Below are 15,853 nucleotides of genomic sequence, written 5' to 3' on the forward strand. Positions count from 1 at the left end.
GCTTCTGAAGGAGAAACGAAAGGCTAGACTCTCTTTTCATGGATAAAGAGAACTTGGTCCCATTCTGTCTCTTTGAATGTCTCTAATGTCAAAGACTTTGTTGGTTTGATCTATTGGGTTTAAATATAGCCTCAATTGTGTCTTCACTATTTTTGTCCCAAGTTGGGATGCATTGCTTATTTGTGCAGGTTGCTTGGGAAACACAGAGAGGACGTAACAGCATGTGACTCCACATAGCCATGTTCGTCAGCAGTTCACAACCATTGACTTTAGATCCATGAGGATCAACATCAGCTATTGTGAGAAGAAAAGACATTAGTTAATACTATAATACTGATATCTGCATGGCATCAGAATCAAAGCTATGACCTGAAAATGTGATTTGTAATCTATTCAGTCCGCAGAGGTCCACATTTACCATCCTGGCACTGCCAAGGACATTCCAGTCAACTTCACAAGTACTTCCCACAAAGCCATAGCAACTCCACATCCACACGTCATCTATTCAACTGCATTAAACATTTACAAAGCTACACTACACTACAGACGAGGTTGACGTCTTTCTACGTCAGTCCTTCACACATAAACAGACTTATGTCGCATACAAAATGAGCATGTGTTTATGGCGTGGCAGGGGGTGAAGAGAGGGGGTGTTTTAAGTGTCCATCCCAGAACGGACTCACCAGTAGTGGACAGAGCGACAGAGAGATAAACCACTGAGTTGTGTTTCAGTGACAGAGCTGTATCTACAGCTGACAAAAAGAAAACTCAGAGAGCTCTCCGCTCCTCATCAGCGCTTCTAGTAACAATGGAAGTAGTTCTTACCAGACTGAGAGATTTCTCCTGTAAAGAAACCTCTTTTGACCACTGTACAGCAGCAGTGATGTGCAGAGACCATTCCTCATCGCAGGAGGTGTGCAGAGGGACGCGTATGACTGGAGAGGGGGACGCAGGCCAGCTGGACATTGAGAGTGCACTGGCCTGGTTGAGGAAAGAGCTGGTAAGATTGAATTTAGTACAGTTTAATACATTTTCAGTCATTTTGACACAAATATGAGGCAGTCTGATTTCCCTCGATAACATTTTGCCTTTAGCATTGGCATAGATCCCAGGGGATTTTTAGGAAAACCAACTTTAGGAAAATATTGAAGTATAATATATATGAGACCCTGGACCACAAATTTTACAAAACTGAGATATATACATCACATGAAAGCTCTATAAATAAGCTTTCTATTGATGTATAGTTTGTTAGGATAGGACAATTTTTGGCCGAGATACATCTATTTGAAAATCTGGAATCTAAGGGTGCAAAAAAAAAAAAAAAAATACTGAGAAAATCACCTGTAAAGTTGTCCAAATTAAGTTCTTAACAATGCATATTACTAATCAAAAATTACATTTTGATTGGTTTACAGTAGGAATTTTACAAAAAAATCTTAATGTAACATGATCTTTAATTTCCTAATGATTTTTGGCATAAAAGAAAAATCAATAATTTTGACCCATACAATGTATTTTTGGCTATTGCTACAAATATACCCCAGCGACTTAAGACTGGTTTTGTGGTCCAGGGTCATGTATAATAATATAAGGTTATTACTTTTTATTAGATATAAGTCTTACTTTTTCAGTTAGTTGTTATTGTTCAGAGTTTTTTTTTTTTTTTTTCATGTGAAAAATAATCTATGATTAACCTTTTTTTACAAATCTTAAATTCAAAATGTTTCTATTTGAATTTATTTTAAAATGTAACTTATTCTTGTGATTTCAAAGCGTCATTAATCCTGTCACATGATCCTTCAGAAGTCATTGTAATATTCTGATTTGCTGTTAAAAAACATTTATTACTAATAATTTTTTCAGGTTTCTTTGATGAATAGAAAGTTCAAAAGAACAGAATCTATCTAAAATAGAAAAGCTTTTGTAACATTATAAATGTCTTTATCATCACTTTTGATCAATTTAAAGCATATTTGCTAAATTAAAGTATTAATGTCTATAATTTCTTTCCCAAACAAAAAAATAAAATAAAAATTATACTGACTCCAAGCTTTTGAATGATATAGTGTATAATGTTACAAAAACTTTATATGTGACCCTGGACCACAAAACCAGTCTTAAGTCGCTGGGGTATATTTGTAGCAATAGCAAAAAATACATGGTATGGGTCAAAATTTTAGATTTTTCTTTTATGCCAAAAATCATGAGGAAATTAAGTAAAGATCATTTTCAATGAAGATTTTTTTGTACTATAAATTTATCAAAATGTAATTTTTGATTAGTAATATGCATTGTTAAGAACTTAATTTGGTCAACTTTAAAGGTGATTTTCTCAGTATTTTGATTTTTTTGCCCCCTTAAATTCCAAATATTGTCCTATCCTAACAAACAATACATCAATAGGAAGCTTATTTATTGAGCTTTCATATGATGTATACATATCAGTTTTGTAAAATGTAACCTTATGACTGGTTTTGTGGTCCAGGGTCACATATTTCAGATAAATGCTGATCATTGGATCTTTCTATTCATCAAAGAATCTTGAAAAAAATGCACTCAACTTTTTTAAATATTGATGATAATAATGATAATAATAATAATAATAATAAAAAGATTTCTTAAACAGCAAATCAGCATGATATAATAAATGATTTCAGAATGAAAAATCATTATATAATATATTCAAATAGAAAACAGTTATTTTAAATAGTACAAATATTTCAAAATGTTACTGTTTTTGTCATACTTTGGTTCAAATAAATGCAGGCTTGGTGAGCAAAAGAGACTTCTTTAAAAAACACTTAAAATCTTACTGTATAAATTCTTATAAATTCAAGTGCATAAATTTAATATTTTATTGTCTTATATTTTTCATTTAATATTAAATCATTCTTATATTAGAATGCCCAAATTTATAATTTATAAAATGTACATACAGAAATTATAGCTACAAAGAGTAGGGTCAGTAAGATTTTTGTTTTTTAAATTAATACTTTTGTCAAAATTGACAGTTTTTGTATAACGTTACGAAGGACTTCTGTTTTAAATAAATGTTTTTTCAACTTTCCGTTCATCAACAGAATTCAGAAAAAACTCTAATAAGAATAAATGTTTCTTGAGCATGTAATCAGCATATTCTTTTAAAATATATAAAAACAGAAAAAGGTTATTTTAAATTGTAATGAAATTTCATAGTATTTCTGTTTTTACTGTATTTTTGATCATATAAATGCAGCCTTATTGGTGAAGAGACTTAATATAAGAAATGTACAATTTTTTATTCATTTTATTTTATTTTGAGTTTTTCCTTCTCCATGCTTATAGTGGTGGTCCTGGGTGGTCTAAGCATTTCATGTCTGTCTATTGTTGTAGACATAGGTCATGTTGTTTCAAACTCGAGTAAAATCAAAGGTCAGCTTGCATCTTTACTCCTCATGAGTAAAAAATTACGACCGTCTCGTCATTAACATTCATGTTGCGACCCTTACAACGACCCGGGGGTTAAATTCTGAGCGGGCCTATTCTCAGTAAATATATTGCTTAGCATTTACAGCCTCTGTACCCGTGATTTGTCATGGCAACCTTTCACACAAAAGACACCACAGAAAGAGGAGCTAATATTATGTCCCATTGCTCTATATTTATCACCTCAGATCGAAATCATGAACGATGTTTATTATTCTGGTCGCAATTCCTTTAGTGACATTTTAACTGTAAGGGATTTAGAACATGTTTTTGACTATGAGAATAAGAACGGATATTCAGAATTGTTCAAAACTTAATTCTGGAGTCAGGTGAATTCAGGTCACGACTTGTTATTCCACATTCTATATTCTGCTCATTAATTCTAGCATTCACATTATTGTTCTTTTCCAGCCTTAACACAGTCCTAATGACTCCGACAAGTTCCAGTGTTCACTTCCAGTCAGCATTTATGCCCATTCACTCAGCTGCCCACATAAATAGCGTTGTTTTGTGCTTTCTCCTATAGGAAATCAGGTTTAAATTGAGTTCCATTAAATGTGCTTCAGTGAAAGAGTGAAAACACATAAACACACTCTTATACATGAGCGGTTCAGTCCCCAGGAAGGGTTTCACCTGCTCCCAACATAGTTCATGTCCTTTGCTTTGATTAAATCTTTCAAAGCAGGTTCCATTATTACTCTGCCAGTGTAATTAATTCAGTTTTTCGGCGGGAACACCTTTTGTTTCTCCTTTCTGCAGTCAGAATCAGGCTCATGAATTGTACTGGAATGCAGGATATTATTTCCTCTCAAAGCATCCAATTAGACTGCCATGGGCACCAATAAAAAGAGCAGAAAGGGGGAAAAGACATTTGCATCTGAAAAAGACACTGCCTGTCTGAAATACTTTCAACTCCCGCTGTTGAATACAAGGATAAGAACTTACTCAGCATAGTAACACCTTAACCTTGACCTCATCATTCTGGTATGAATATGTGAATTTGTTAGGACTGTAATGTTTGCTCTGGTCAGTCTTTTCAGAGGTTCTGAATGTCAGAGCTTTCCCAGTGTCTCACAGTGTGTATTTTCTGGGTTTTACATTAGAAAGATGTTCTATCTAGATAAAGAGCAAAATGTAAATTGAGGATTTTAAAACGTTTCCCAGAGTGAGGTTTGAATATTGATTTGAATGTTTTCGATTAAAGATTTTGATGATTTATGATTTGGAAATGCAAAGACTTACCTCAGCTTTTTTTAGACCAGTGTGGGAATTGTAAAAAGCCTGCGAGGGGGTCGCCTTTGTAGAGAAATTCCTGGCAGTTTTAGGCACGTTTGATCCATTACCCAGCAAACACAGAACGTTCTGGGAACGTTCCCATATGGTTCCCATTTGGTTATTTTTTTCGGGAACCAAATGAGAACGTTCCCAGAATGTTCCCTGTAGGTTCTCTTTTTAATAACCTATGAAGAACGTTCTCAGAACGTTCCCTGCAGGTTATTTTTTGTTTTCATTTTATAACATAAAAAGAACCTTCCCAGAACGTTCCCTGCAGGTTATTTTTAGCTTTTAATTTTATAACCTACAGAGAACGTTCCCAGAACGTTCCCTGTAGGTTATTTTTTATATTTTTTAACCTACAGAGAACGTTCCCAGAACGTTCCCTGCAGGTTATTTTTAGTTTTTATTTTTTAACCTAAAAAGAACCTTCCCAGAACCTTCCCTGCAGGTTATTTTTTTAAGCTTTGTTCTCAGAACCTTCCCTGCAGGTTATTTTTTTAAGTTTTATCTTTATAACCTAGAGAGAACGTTCTCAGAATGTTCCCTGCAGGTTATTTTTAGTAGTCATTACCATGTAAACGAATTAAAACTTTGCAGATGATTCTGATTTTTCTATGTATATTTTTTCATCATAAACAAACTAGAATCTCATGTCCGAAATAAGCTTTTAATAAATGACATCAAAGTGGTCAAACCGCATTATAATGATAATATAATTTTAATTTTATAGCTAAAATAAACCAAGGTTAAGTGTCTGAAAATTATATTATAAACACTTTTTATTTCTTTACTCCAGCACGCGTTTTCTCCATCACGCGCTTTCTCCTGTCCTTAAGCGGCGCGCTTGCTTAATTTAAAAAATAACGGTCATTTCGTTTTACTGACTGACTAAAGTTTGTTGTTTGATCTCTTTAATGGATAATTACTTATAACTAATACATATACGAGAGTAAATATTGTTATTTTAGTCATGTTATTTGGTGCTTTAATAAACATAAAATCTGGGTTGTTTGTATGGTACTTCTACATCTTACATTAACGAAATCTAACATAGTATAGCATAATTTAGTCTCATTTAATGGTCCTTATGATGGTTAAATGTGCTCTGATTATCTGTAATGATTAAACAATTGTTTAAAACAAGACATGGTGTGTAGTAGTGATTACTGAGATTCACATCCGTCCGCCTTCCATGCCGCTTACTCCGGGACACAGGAGTGCTGACGTGCAGAAGCGGTACCGGAGTGAAGAGGTTAGGAGAACGTTCTGGGAACCATCAGAGAACTTTCAGGGAACCTTCTAGGCACATAAATAGAAGGTTCCCTATTGGTTAGCCAGGAAAGTTTTCTTTACGTAACTAGAACGTTCCCTTAAGGTCAGGGGAACATTCTGGGAACCTATGGGGAATGTTCCCAGTAGGTTCTCAGAATGTTCCCCTAACCTAAAAAGAACGTTGCGGGAACGTTCCCGGAACATTCCCAGTAGGTTCCCGGAACGTTCTTTTTAGGTTAGGGGAACGTTCCCCATAGGTTCCCAGAATGTTTCCCTAACCTTAAGGGAACATTCTAGTTACGTAAAGAAAACTTTCCTGGCTAACCAATAGGGAATGTTTTTGGGAATGTTCCGGGAACTATCTAGGAACCAAAAACTAACGTTCCCAGAACTTTCTGGGAACCAAAAATTATTAGCTGGGTAGTTTGTCTTAAAAGCGTCTTTAAGACAAGACTTTAGTTGATTTTATTTGTGATATTTAAATTTATAATACTGGTTTAGAAAGTTTTATCGGTTTCTTCCGTGGCTTACTGCTGCTAGTTTCCTCCTGAACACAACTTCATATACCGTGTAATTTGGGTTAAATTTCGCGGGCAAAAAGGGTCCATTAATTGTCGACATTGTATGGATGCATAAAGCACCGCAGGCACATAAGTTACTTTCAAACAAGCAGGTTTTTGTTCGTCAACGCAGCGAATTGGCGAGACTAACTTGAACACAAACGAAAATTTTGATTGTTTTTTTTTTCGCCGTGACGCGAAACGTTTTATTTCCTATAGAGGGTTTGCACTTGCGTCACGGTTTGGTCAGTTACCCAGATTCGCTGCCATATTGGCGATACTCGGATGTAAATAACAGCATTTATTGCATGGTTAACACACTACTGAATACATTGTTATGCTAATTTATGCTGTCTAAACTGCGGGAAAAAAATGTGGGGAAACACCTAATTCATAGAGCAGTATTAATTAAGATATTAGCCTAATATTTCACCTACCTGACTGGAAATGATAAGAACAACCAGGAATGTTGTCAAGATGTTTGCCCTGGAAATCCTGATTCAGTTTGGCCAACCACAAATGGCTTTTATTCCTCAGACAGTTTTTTGCACTCTTCTCCTTGATTTGATATAACTTTTGCCGGTCTATAGTACTGCAACTGTTTTCCAGGTTCGACCGATTAGTAAGGCCTAAAACAATGACAATAATTGACCATTTTCAGCAGTTTTGTCCAGTTCAGTGCCGCCAATATGGCCGACTGATGACGCATTGTGAAAACACTATTTGGGTTTTATTTTTTTAAAATTAAGGCGTTGTTAGATGCCAGTGTCTTAGCTATGCATATTTGATTTCTAAAACAGTATCATAGCTATTAAACTATATTTTATGATTTTTTAAATCTGTATTTAACCTTAGAACGATCTCAAAGTAAAACGAGGTGCTAAAGTCTGATTTTGTGGCCACTGTGTTTTAAATTAATTCATTATTATCTTAATTCAAGTGATGAAGGATGTTGAAAGTCTGACAGTAATTAGTGTTGAGTACTGGAAGGTACTCTTTTAGAAAAAAAAATTAAAATTTAGAAAAGTAATCAAACAGTAATCAAATGTAATCAGTTACAATAATAAAGTGATTGAAATAGTTACACTACTTAATAAATTTTAAATAGAGTAACATGTAATCTGTAACCCATTACATTTCCAAAGTAACCTTCCCAACACTGGCATTTAACTTCAGCCTACATATGTCAAAAATTCTGGTTTGACTTCCTTACCAACTTATATTCAATGCGACTGATTCAACCTACATTAAAAAAAATAAAATATTATATATAAAATATATATATATATATATAGTCAAGCCCTGGCAAATTCTGACTTAAAGTTACTTATATTCAACCAGCAAAGTTTTTTTTACCAGAATAATTTTGGACATGCTACTTTTTGTTTAAATGTAAATAAAATTTGAGAAATTTTTTTTCCTACAATGATGCCTCGTGTAGATCGTTTTATCTTTTGGGAGAAGCCTGTGTCATTTCCGGTCAAAAAAAAACTTGCTATTTGAATAAAAGTAACTTTAAGTCAGAATTTGCCAGGGGTATGAATAATTTCGGGCTTGACTGTAAATACACAGCATTCATTCTATTTGCTCAGTGTACTGACTTTGATGTGTTCATCTAAAAATAATTGAATAAAAGCATAAGCCCAAGTAAAAACTTTTCTCTGCATTGTAGATGGAGATGCGTTCTCAAGACCAAGCTTTGATTCGCCAGCTGATGGATCTCCATGACGGCATTCAGGAACTGAAGCAGGAGTGTGCAAAAGCCATAGAAGATGAGGAAGAGGAGGAGGAAGAACCGTGTTGGGACTCTGGGAGTGAGGGTGGGGCAAGCAGCATATCCTCCTTCTCAGGAGAAATGAGCTTTTACCCTTCCATCTACTCTTTTAGCACATGTATGAGCCCCCCTCCTCTTGCAACCTACCTGCCCAAACGGGCCTTTAGTAGACGCAGTTCTGTGCCCTGAAACCTCCAGATCAGATCACATGTGCTTGATTAATACAACATGTTCCAACATGCATGTTACATTAGTTATGAGTCTCACAGAACAACAATTTTTAAATTACTTATGTGAGAAATTTCATAATGCAACAACCGGAGTAACACAACTGCCTTACATTCAGAGCATACTTTAAAGTGAAAAAGTAAAATGTTTTACACTGTGAGAAACTTGACAAAGTCTTTGGTGATAGGCTACTATTCTACCTGAATGCACTAACAGAGATTTCACAAAACTGAAGTGCCTAAACTTCAAACTAAGTGCATGACACTGACAGCAAAAGAAAGTTACCAGAATGGTGTTATTTTGATCAAGATGTGAACGTGTATTCACTGATAATCAAATTTTTCTGAGACAAATATCAACTAATGATATGCTATGACATGCTTTGACACCATACTACTATCACAAGTATGATAATAAAAATCTACAAACGTGATCAATGATGAGAGTAATCATTTCAAGATGCAATAAGGAGTTTAAATCATCAAGACATTTTAATAAACAGATGATGACATGCTTTATGCACCAATTGCATATACTATGCTAATTATTCCCAATGTTCAAAGCTGGACAAACATCAACACTTGGTTTTTCAGTCATACAGCAGATGGTCACAATCTCATTAACAGTTAGAACAGATATGAGCTACATCTTCTATAGACAATCATAGAAATTGCATCTATGCCAAGCATGCTATTTAAAAAAGTCTAATGGCCCTCTTAAGGCTAGTTCCCTTTACATCTGGTATTAACATGTGTTTTGTATCTGAATAGTATTATATAAGGATATTTTAGCAGAATTGCATTTATACTTTCATTCAAATGCATCACTGTGTGGTCGTCACAGAAATCCAATAAAGTCGGAGGTCAAAATCCATTCTAGACTGATTTGGTTTTAGTGAAATCTCAATGTATCTTAAGTGCATTTACACCCGTGATCAAGTGCTTTCCAATTGTGATTCGATCACCAAAAAAATGTACGTTAATGCCATGTGTAAAGGGGGGTTTACATATTTTTGAGTACAGGTCTCAGCACCCAGTTTGACTGATATTTGGTCAAGTTTACACATGCTTTCATGTTACAATGCTTTCAATGTTTTTTCACAACAAGAAATCTGAACAAAGTGCCAGCAAAGTGCACTCCAGGAGAGGAGATCACGCATCTGCTCTCCAGTGCATTGTTCTCTCATTAGGTCCCGCTCTTCTCTTTGGGGTCACAGGTGGTCAGTGCTGTCAGCGTCCAGGAGCAGAGATCCATTCTCCCGTCTGAGCCTCTGAATCTCCTTATTGAGTCCTAGCAGAGTCTGAGCCAGCTGACGGTCCTGAGAGCGCATCTCCAGCTGCATGACAATCACAGCAACAGATCAGACACTTTCACACATACACAGACACATCTATCTCTCCGTCCATCTATCTGTTTTTTCTGTAAATTCATCCACCCATCCATCCATCTATAATTCATCCATCTTTCCATCTAATATCCATACTTCCCTCTGTCTATCCATCCATTTTTCTGTCCGTCCATCCATCCATCCATTTTCCGTCTATCTATCCATCCATCTTTCCATCTGTCTATTCATCCATCTATCTATTCATCAATCCATCCATTCTTCTATCTATCTGTCCATCCATCCGTCTTTATATCTATCCATCTAATATCCATCTATTCATCCATTCATCTAATAGCCATGCTTCTGTCCATCCATCCATCTGTCAATCCATCATCTGTCTATATATCTATCCATCATCCATCCATCCAATATCCATGCTTCTATCTGTCCATCCATCTATCTATCTATCATCCATCCATCTAATATCCATGCTTCTTTCTGTCCATCTGTCTATATATCTAATATCCATCTATTCATCCATCCATCCATCCATTCATCCATCTAATATCCATGCTTCTATCCGTCCATCCATCTATCCATCCATCCGTCTATCCATCCGTCTATATATCTATCCATCATCCATCCATCCAATATCCATGCTTCTATCTGTCCATCCATCTATCATCCATCCAATATCCATGCTTCTTTCTGTCCATCTGTCTATATATATATAGACAGATGGACAGAATATAGATGGATATTAGATGGATATATATATATATATATATATATATATATATATATATATCCATCTAATATCCATCTATTCATCCATCCATCCAATATCCATGCTTCTATCTGTCCATCCATCTATCCATCTCTGTCCATCCATCCGTCTATCCAACAAAAAAATATTCAACAACCCATTCTCAATTGTTATCTAATATTTATCTATTAATCTATTAATCTATTCATCCATCCGTCCGTCTGTCTATATATTTATCTATCCATCCATTGTCCATCTATTCATCCATCCATCTAATATCCGTCCATCCATCCATCCATCCAACGAAAAACAAAAATAAAACAATCCAGCAACCCATTCTCAATTGTCACATAGGATTTTAAAGTATCAGTGGTTTCTAAACTTACCAGCTCTGATCTTAACCAAGTTATGGCTCCATCTATTTTGGCTCTCCGCAGCTCTTCGTTTACTTGGAAACTTTTTCCGATCAGATGAACAGTTGTCTCAGGAGAGCTTCTCGGCTCTGCTGATGTTCTGAAAGCATGCAACAGCCTGTTCTTGATGTTCTCCAGAACCATGATGGACACAGAGTCCTCATACTGAGTGTCAGCGTTCATTGTGATATCCTGTCAAGCAATAACCGCCAGCACAACTGAGTCCTGGTCCAAACGTGCCTCAGAAAGGATTGAGAGCTTTTATACCACTCCAGTATTTTTCATCGCCTTTTCTTCTACCCAACTGAAGCATGCATCCATCCTTTCACATAAGTCTTCCTCCTTCTTTGGCACACTGTCTCTTCTAGCTAAATTGCAGAGATTGATACAGAGATTCCGTCCCGGATTTGAAGCATGTTTTTGTGTGTCTCTCTTGCTCTGGGACCAGCTTGTTTTGTCACTGTTACTATGGCAATCCGGCCCCTCCACCCCGTCCCCGTCAGTTACCCCAATAAGAATGGAGGGACATTGTAGACAAAGACTATTGTTGCATTTGAAGACCTGAAAAGGTTCCCCTCCCCTTCCCCTTCATTCTGCTCCTCTAAGCCCCCATTCAAGCATTGTGTGAGAAACAGGGTGTGAGAAAGATCTCAGTCTCGTCTTTGTGAGGCATCACTGTCTCTGTTTTACAGCACGTTTTCTCTGACCTTTAGACTGGTTTTAGCAGCTGAAAGATCTCCCTTTCAGCGCCGTAAACAAATGAGTGGTTGGAAAGTCGGACACCGTGTTACTCAACAGTTTGTTGAGAGCGAGAACGTTTATCACTTTTGCCGATAAAGAGATGGAATTCTCTGAGGAATGGAGAATCCACGTCGTTTTGGCAGGCCGAGAACAATCTTTTCGTTCTCTAGAGAAACACGAACAGAAGTCTAGTGTTCTGCCTTCTGTTGTGTACAATGACTGCGACAAGGGAGTAAGTGAGAAAAAGAAGGAGGGAACGTATTCAAAGACATGACTGACCAAATCCTATCAGCTCTTAAAGGATCTTTTATACAGCTCCTAAAGGAGAGACACAATATGTGCACAGTAGAGAGAAAATGCAAGCACATATGCATTTCCTTCAGTTATTTGTAGGCTTTAGATTAGATCTTGAACTTAATGAAGTCTCAGTGCATCCATAAATGTGATATGCAAACGATATATTAACAATCCCTGGATGTGCTGGTGGAAATAATGCAACCTTTACGCCGTGGTTAGTGGACCACACAAAAAATGAAATTAAGTTTTCCGGCCATAGAGCACAGCACAACATGACAATATTATAAGGAAAGGAGGTGAAGTGAGGCCAAGTATGGTGACCCATACTAGGAATTTGTGCTCTGCATTTAACCCATCCAAGTGCACACACACAGTAGTGAACACACACCGTGAACACACACCCGGAGCAGTGGGCAGCCTTTAACTTAGAAAAGACAGCCTCTGTTTCAATACTGAATGAAAATCTGTACAAAAACATGTTCTTGTGTCCAAGTGTTAGAGGGGGGTGATATATGTTTCAATTAAAAATAATTTTTTTTTTGGTATTTTATTTTATAAACTTCATATTAAGTGTACAAAAAATAATAAAAAATAATAAAAAAATAATATAAAAATGCTAAAAATTAATTATTATTATTATATATACCCCTAAGTAGGTTTACAAATTATTCTGAATTACTCTTAGCATTAAAAAACAATTTAAATAAAATAAAATAATTTGTGGGGAACATATACACACTACCAGTCAAAAGTGTTTAATGTTTTTTTTTTTTTTTTTTTTTTAAAGAAGTCTCTTCTGCTCACCAAACCTGTATTTATTTAATCCAAAGTACAGCAAATCAGTAACATTTAAAAATACTTTTACTATTTAAAATAACTGCTTTCTATTTGAATACATTTTAAAACACAATTTTTACCTATGATTTTAAAGCTGAATTTTTAGCACCATTACTCCAGCCACATGATCCTTCATTTTAATCATTTTAATATTCTGATTTGCTGCTCAAAAAACATTTAATATTATTATGTCAAAAATAGCTGAGTGCAATTTTTTTAGGTTTCTTTGATTGATAGAAATTCAGAAGAACAGCACTTATCTGAAACAGAAATTAAATAAATAAAAAAATAAAAATAAATATGTTTATTATCATTTTGATCAATTTAAAACATCCTTGCTAAATAAAAGTATTAATTTCTATCATCCCCCCCCCCCCCCTTGGTTTCAAACCAAGGTTATTATAGTTCTGCTTTTTTTTTTATTGCGTTTATTTTAATAGAGTTTTCAAATTTCGTTTTCATTAGATTCATTAATGATTTTGTTCGTTTTAGCTTTGTTTTTATTTTATAAGTACATTCATATTTAGTTTTTATACAGTTTAGCTTTAGTTTTAGTTTTTTAGAGATCAAGAGCGGACGGGTGACTGTTAAGGGCTTAAACTCACCAAACTTTGCATGCTTTCCACCCGTCCGCTCTACTGCACTTCCACTCTCTACCACCCTTTTGCCTAATAATGAATGGCTTATTTGGATTTAATTTGGAAACATTTAAACAACTTTAAAAGTTCCCATGATCAAACACGTGCTACACACTGAATTTGTTGAAATTTTTCAAAGCTTTAGCCTTTTGTTTTACACAGCTTGCAAATCATACATAGCGGCTTATTTAATTTTACAGAGACTTGAGTTGTTAAAGGTAGAACTTCAGCAAATGGTTCCAAGTGACACAACATTATACACAATTTTATGAAGTTGCACTACATGGGATTCGAACCCACTACCTCCAGGTCAAGTGCTTGTCATCCATCTTGTTGTGCCACTGAGGAGACGGGTACCCAGAAAGCAATAGTCGTCATTTCACTGTCTGGGTTAACTATAAACCCGATATAGTCCGGCTATGTGTAACCCACTTCCAGCCCAAATAATCTTGAATTTGGTTGCATGCCATTTTTTGGCAAAATAACTAGTTAGATGTATGATATTCCATCCTGTAAGCAAACTCAGCAGCGTTTACAAGGTTTTATGGTTTAATTTTTGTAATTTTAATTTGTCATTTTTAAATTGATGACTAGTCTAATACTGGGATATTTGTAGATGTCTATTAAATTTTCACTGACAGCCCAAATACAAACTTGTTTTAGCCTAGACGTCTGGGCTGTGTTTTCACGGCTAATAGACGTCTTTTAGACCAAAAAATGCTTGCTGGGGTAGTGACGCAGATGCTGCTGTTCAGAAGTTTAAATGAGAATTAATTCAAAAGGAATGAATTTGTACATAAATGAACTGTGATATTTAATAGATTGAAAAGAGAACATCTTTGGAAAGGCACACCGCCTGCAACAGAAGCAATTTCTGCGTCATTTCTTGCCACAGTACCTCTTGCGGTCTGGGCATGCTACACACTGAGAGGCGAACCTGCGACGTTTTGAATGGCAGATCCGTGGTGTAACACATTGAGCTAGTTGCTCATGTTTGTTCCCCAGATTACTGAGGAGAGATGTCAGTTTGAGAATGAGCTCACAAAAGCATGATTTAAGTTTGTAGACAGATTAGCATGCTAACTATCTTAATAATAAAGTAGCTTATGGTTAACCTGATAGCTAAAGAGCCCCATTAAAACGAATGGCAACTAATTAGCCTGCTAACCAATTTGCATGCTATGCTAACTAGCATAAATCAACAAACACGGGCACGGTCAATTTTGGAGAGGTATTTCTCAGGAACGGTAATGAATATCAAAAATCTGTTTAGTTATTTCTGTGCATCTCGGTCCAAAGATCATATGACCAGATTTTGGACAAAATTGGGACAAATTTGCAGAAGGAGTAAGGGAAAAACAGTTTTTCATTCACTTCAATATGGCTGACAGTCACATTTCTGGAAAATGACAAATGAGACATTGTCAGAATCGGCATAATCCAGGGAATAAAACGATATAAAAATTACAAAATTCAGACAATGTTTTCAGAAGTTCTAAGCGTTTTTGTAAGAATCGTTATATCTCTGAAACAGTAGGTGGCGCTGTCTTTAAACTTCTGAGGTCCCTGTGTTGATGATGCTTAGTGATTTTGTGCAAATATATCAAATGGTTTAAAAGATATTGCAATTTATGTGAAATTTCAAAATGGCGGACACATGATTCAGTGGATCCTGGCATAATTGATATCCTCAGATTCGGCATGACCCAAGGAATCCACAGACACCAATATATTGATTTTCTGACTAACCATTCAAAATTATAAGCTATTATATGCTTTTTGGCTTATCTCATGACCCATAGGTGGCGCTGTTTCTTTGGCATGGACCCTCAGACCATGCTGCTGATGAAGCATACCAAGTTTCATTTCAATTGATCAAAGTTTGGCTGAGATATAGCCTTTGAACCAATTTTGGGTCAACCTCGTTAACTTTGCGACATCATAACTTTTGAACAGAGATGAATAAAAAAAAACATTGGTTTAGTTTTTGTCTGTTCAGCTCAGTCCAGAGATCATCTGAGCCAAATTTGAGAAGAATTGGGTCAACTTTGAAGGAGCAGTAGCAAAATGACTGATTACAGTACTTTTCAAAATGGCCGCTACTGTAATGGGTGGGGTCTTAATGTAAGGTATTGAATGTGATCAGCATGATGAGAGGAATCATGTCTACTAAGTTTCATTTTTCTAGATTTAGGGGTTCAGGAGTTATTAGCATTTTAATGTTGAATTTTTGGACTAGTGGTGACGCTATAGA

The 15,853-nt window shown here is 35.6% G+C and overlaps 2 protein-coding genes across 2 annotated transcripts; one reads left to right on the forward strand and one right to left on the reverse strand.

The window, feature by feature from the left end:
• Positions 1–678: 678 nt before the first annotated feature.
• Positions 679–8,984, forward strand: LOC141290113 (uncharacterized). The gene is made up of 2 exons (XM_073822307.1): positions 679–1,000; positions 8,251–8,984. The coding sequence occupies exons 1-2, from the start codon at positions 809–811 to the stop codon at positions 8,539–8,541; spliced, it is 483 nt and encodes a 160-aa protein (XP_073678408.1). The 5' UTR covers positions 679–808; the 3' UTR covers positions 8,542–8,984.
• A 107-nt stretch (positions 8,985–9,091) lies between these two features.
• Positions 9,092–12,211, reverse strand: aard (alanine and arginine rich domain containing protein). The gene is made up of 2 exons (XM_073822308.1): positions 11,060–12,211; positions 9,092–9,916 (listed from the first exon to the last, which is right to left on the reverse strand). The coding sequence occupies exons 1-2, from the start codon at positions 11,267–11,269 to the stop codon at positions 9,791–9,793; spliced, it is 336 nt and encodes a 111-aa protein (XP_073678409.1). The 5' UTR covers positions 11,270–12,211; the 3' UTR covers positions 9,092–9,790.
• Positions 12,212–15,853: the final 3,642 nt, after the last annotated feature.

Source organism: Garra rufa, chromosome 17 (genome assembly GCF_049309525.1).
Source record: "Garra rufa chromosome 17, GarRuf1.0, whole genome shotgun sequence".
NCBI classification, from domain to species: domain Eukaryota; kingdom Metazoa; phylum Chordata; class Actinopteri; order Cypriniformes; family Cyprinidae; genus Garra; species Garra rufa.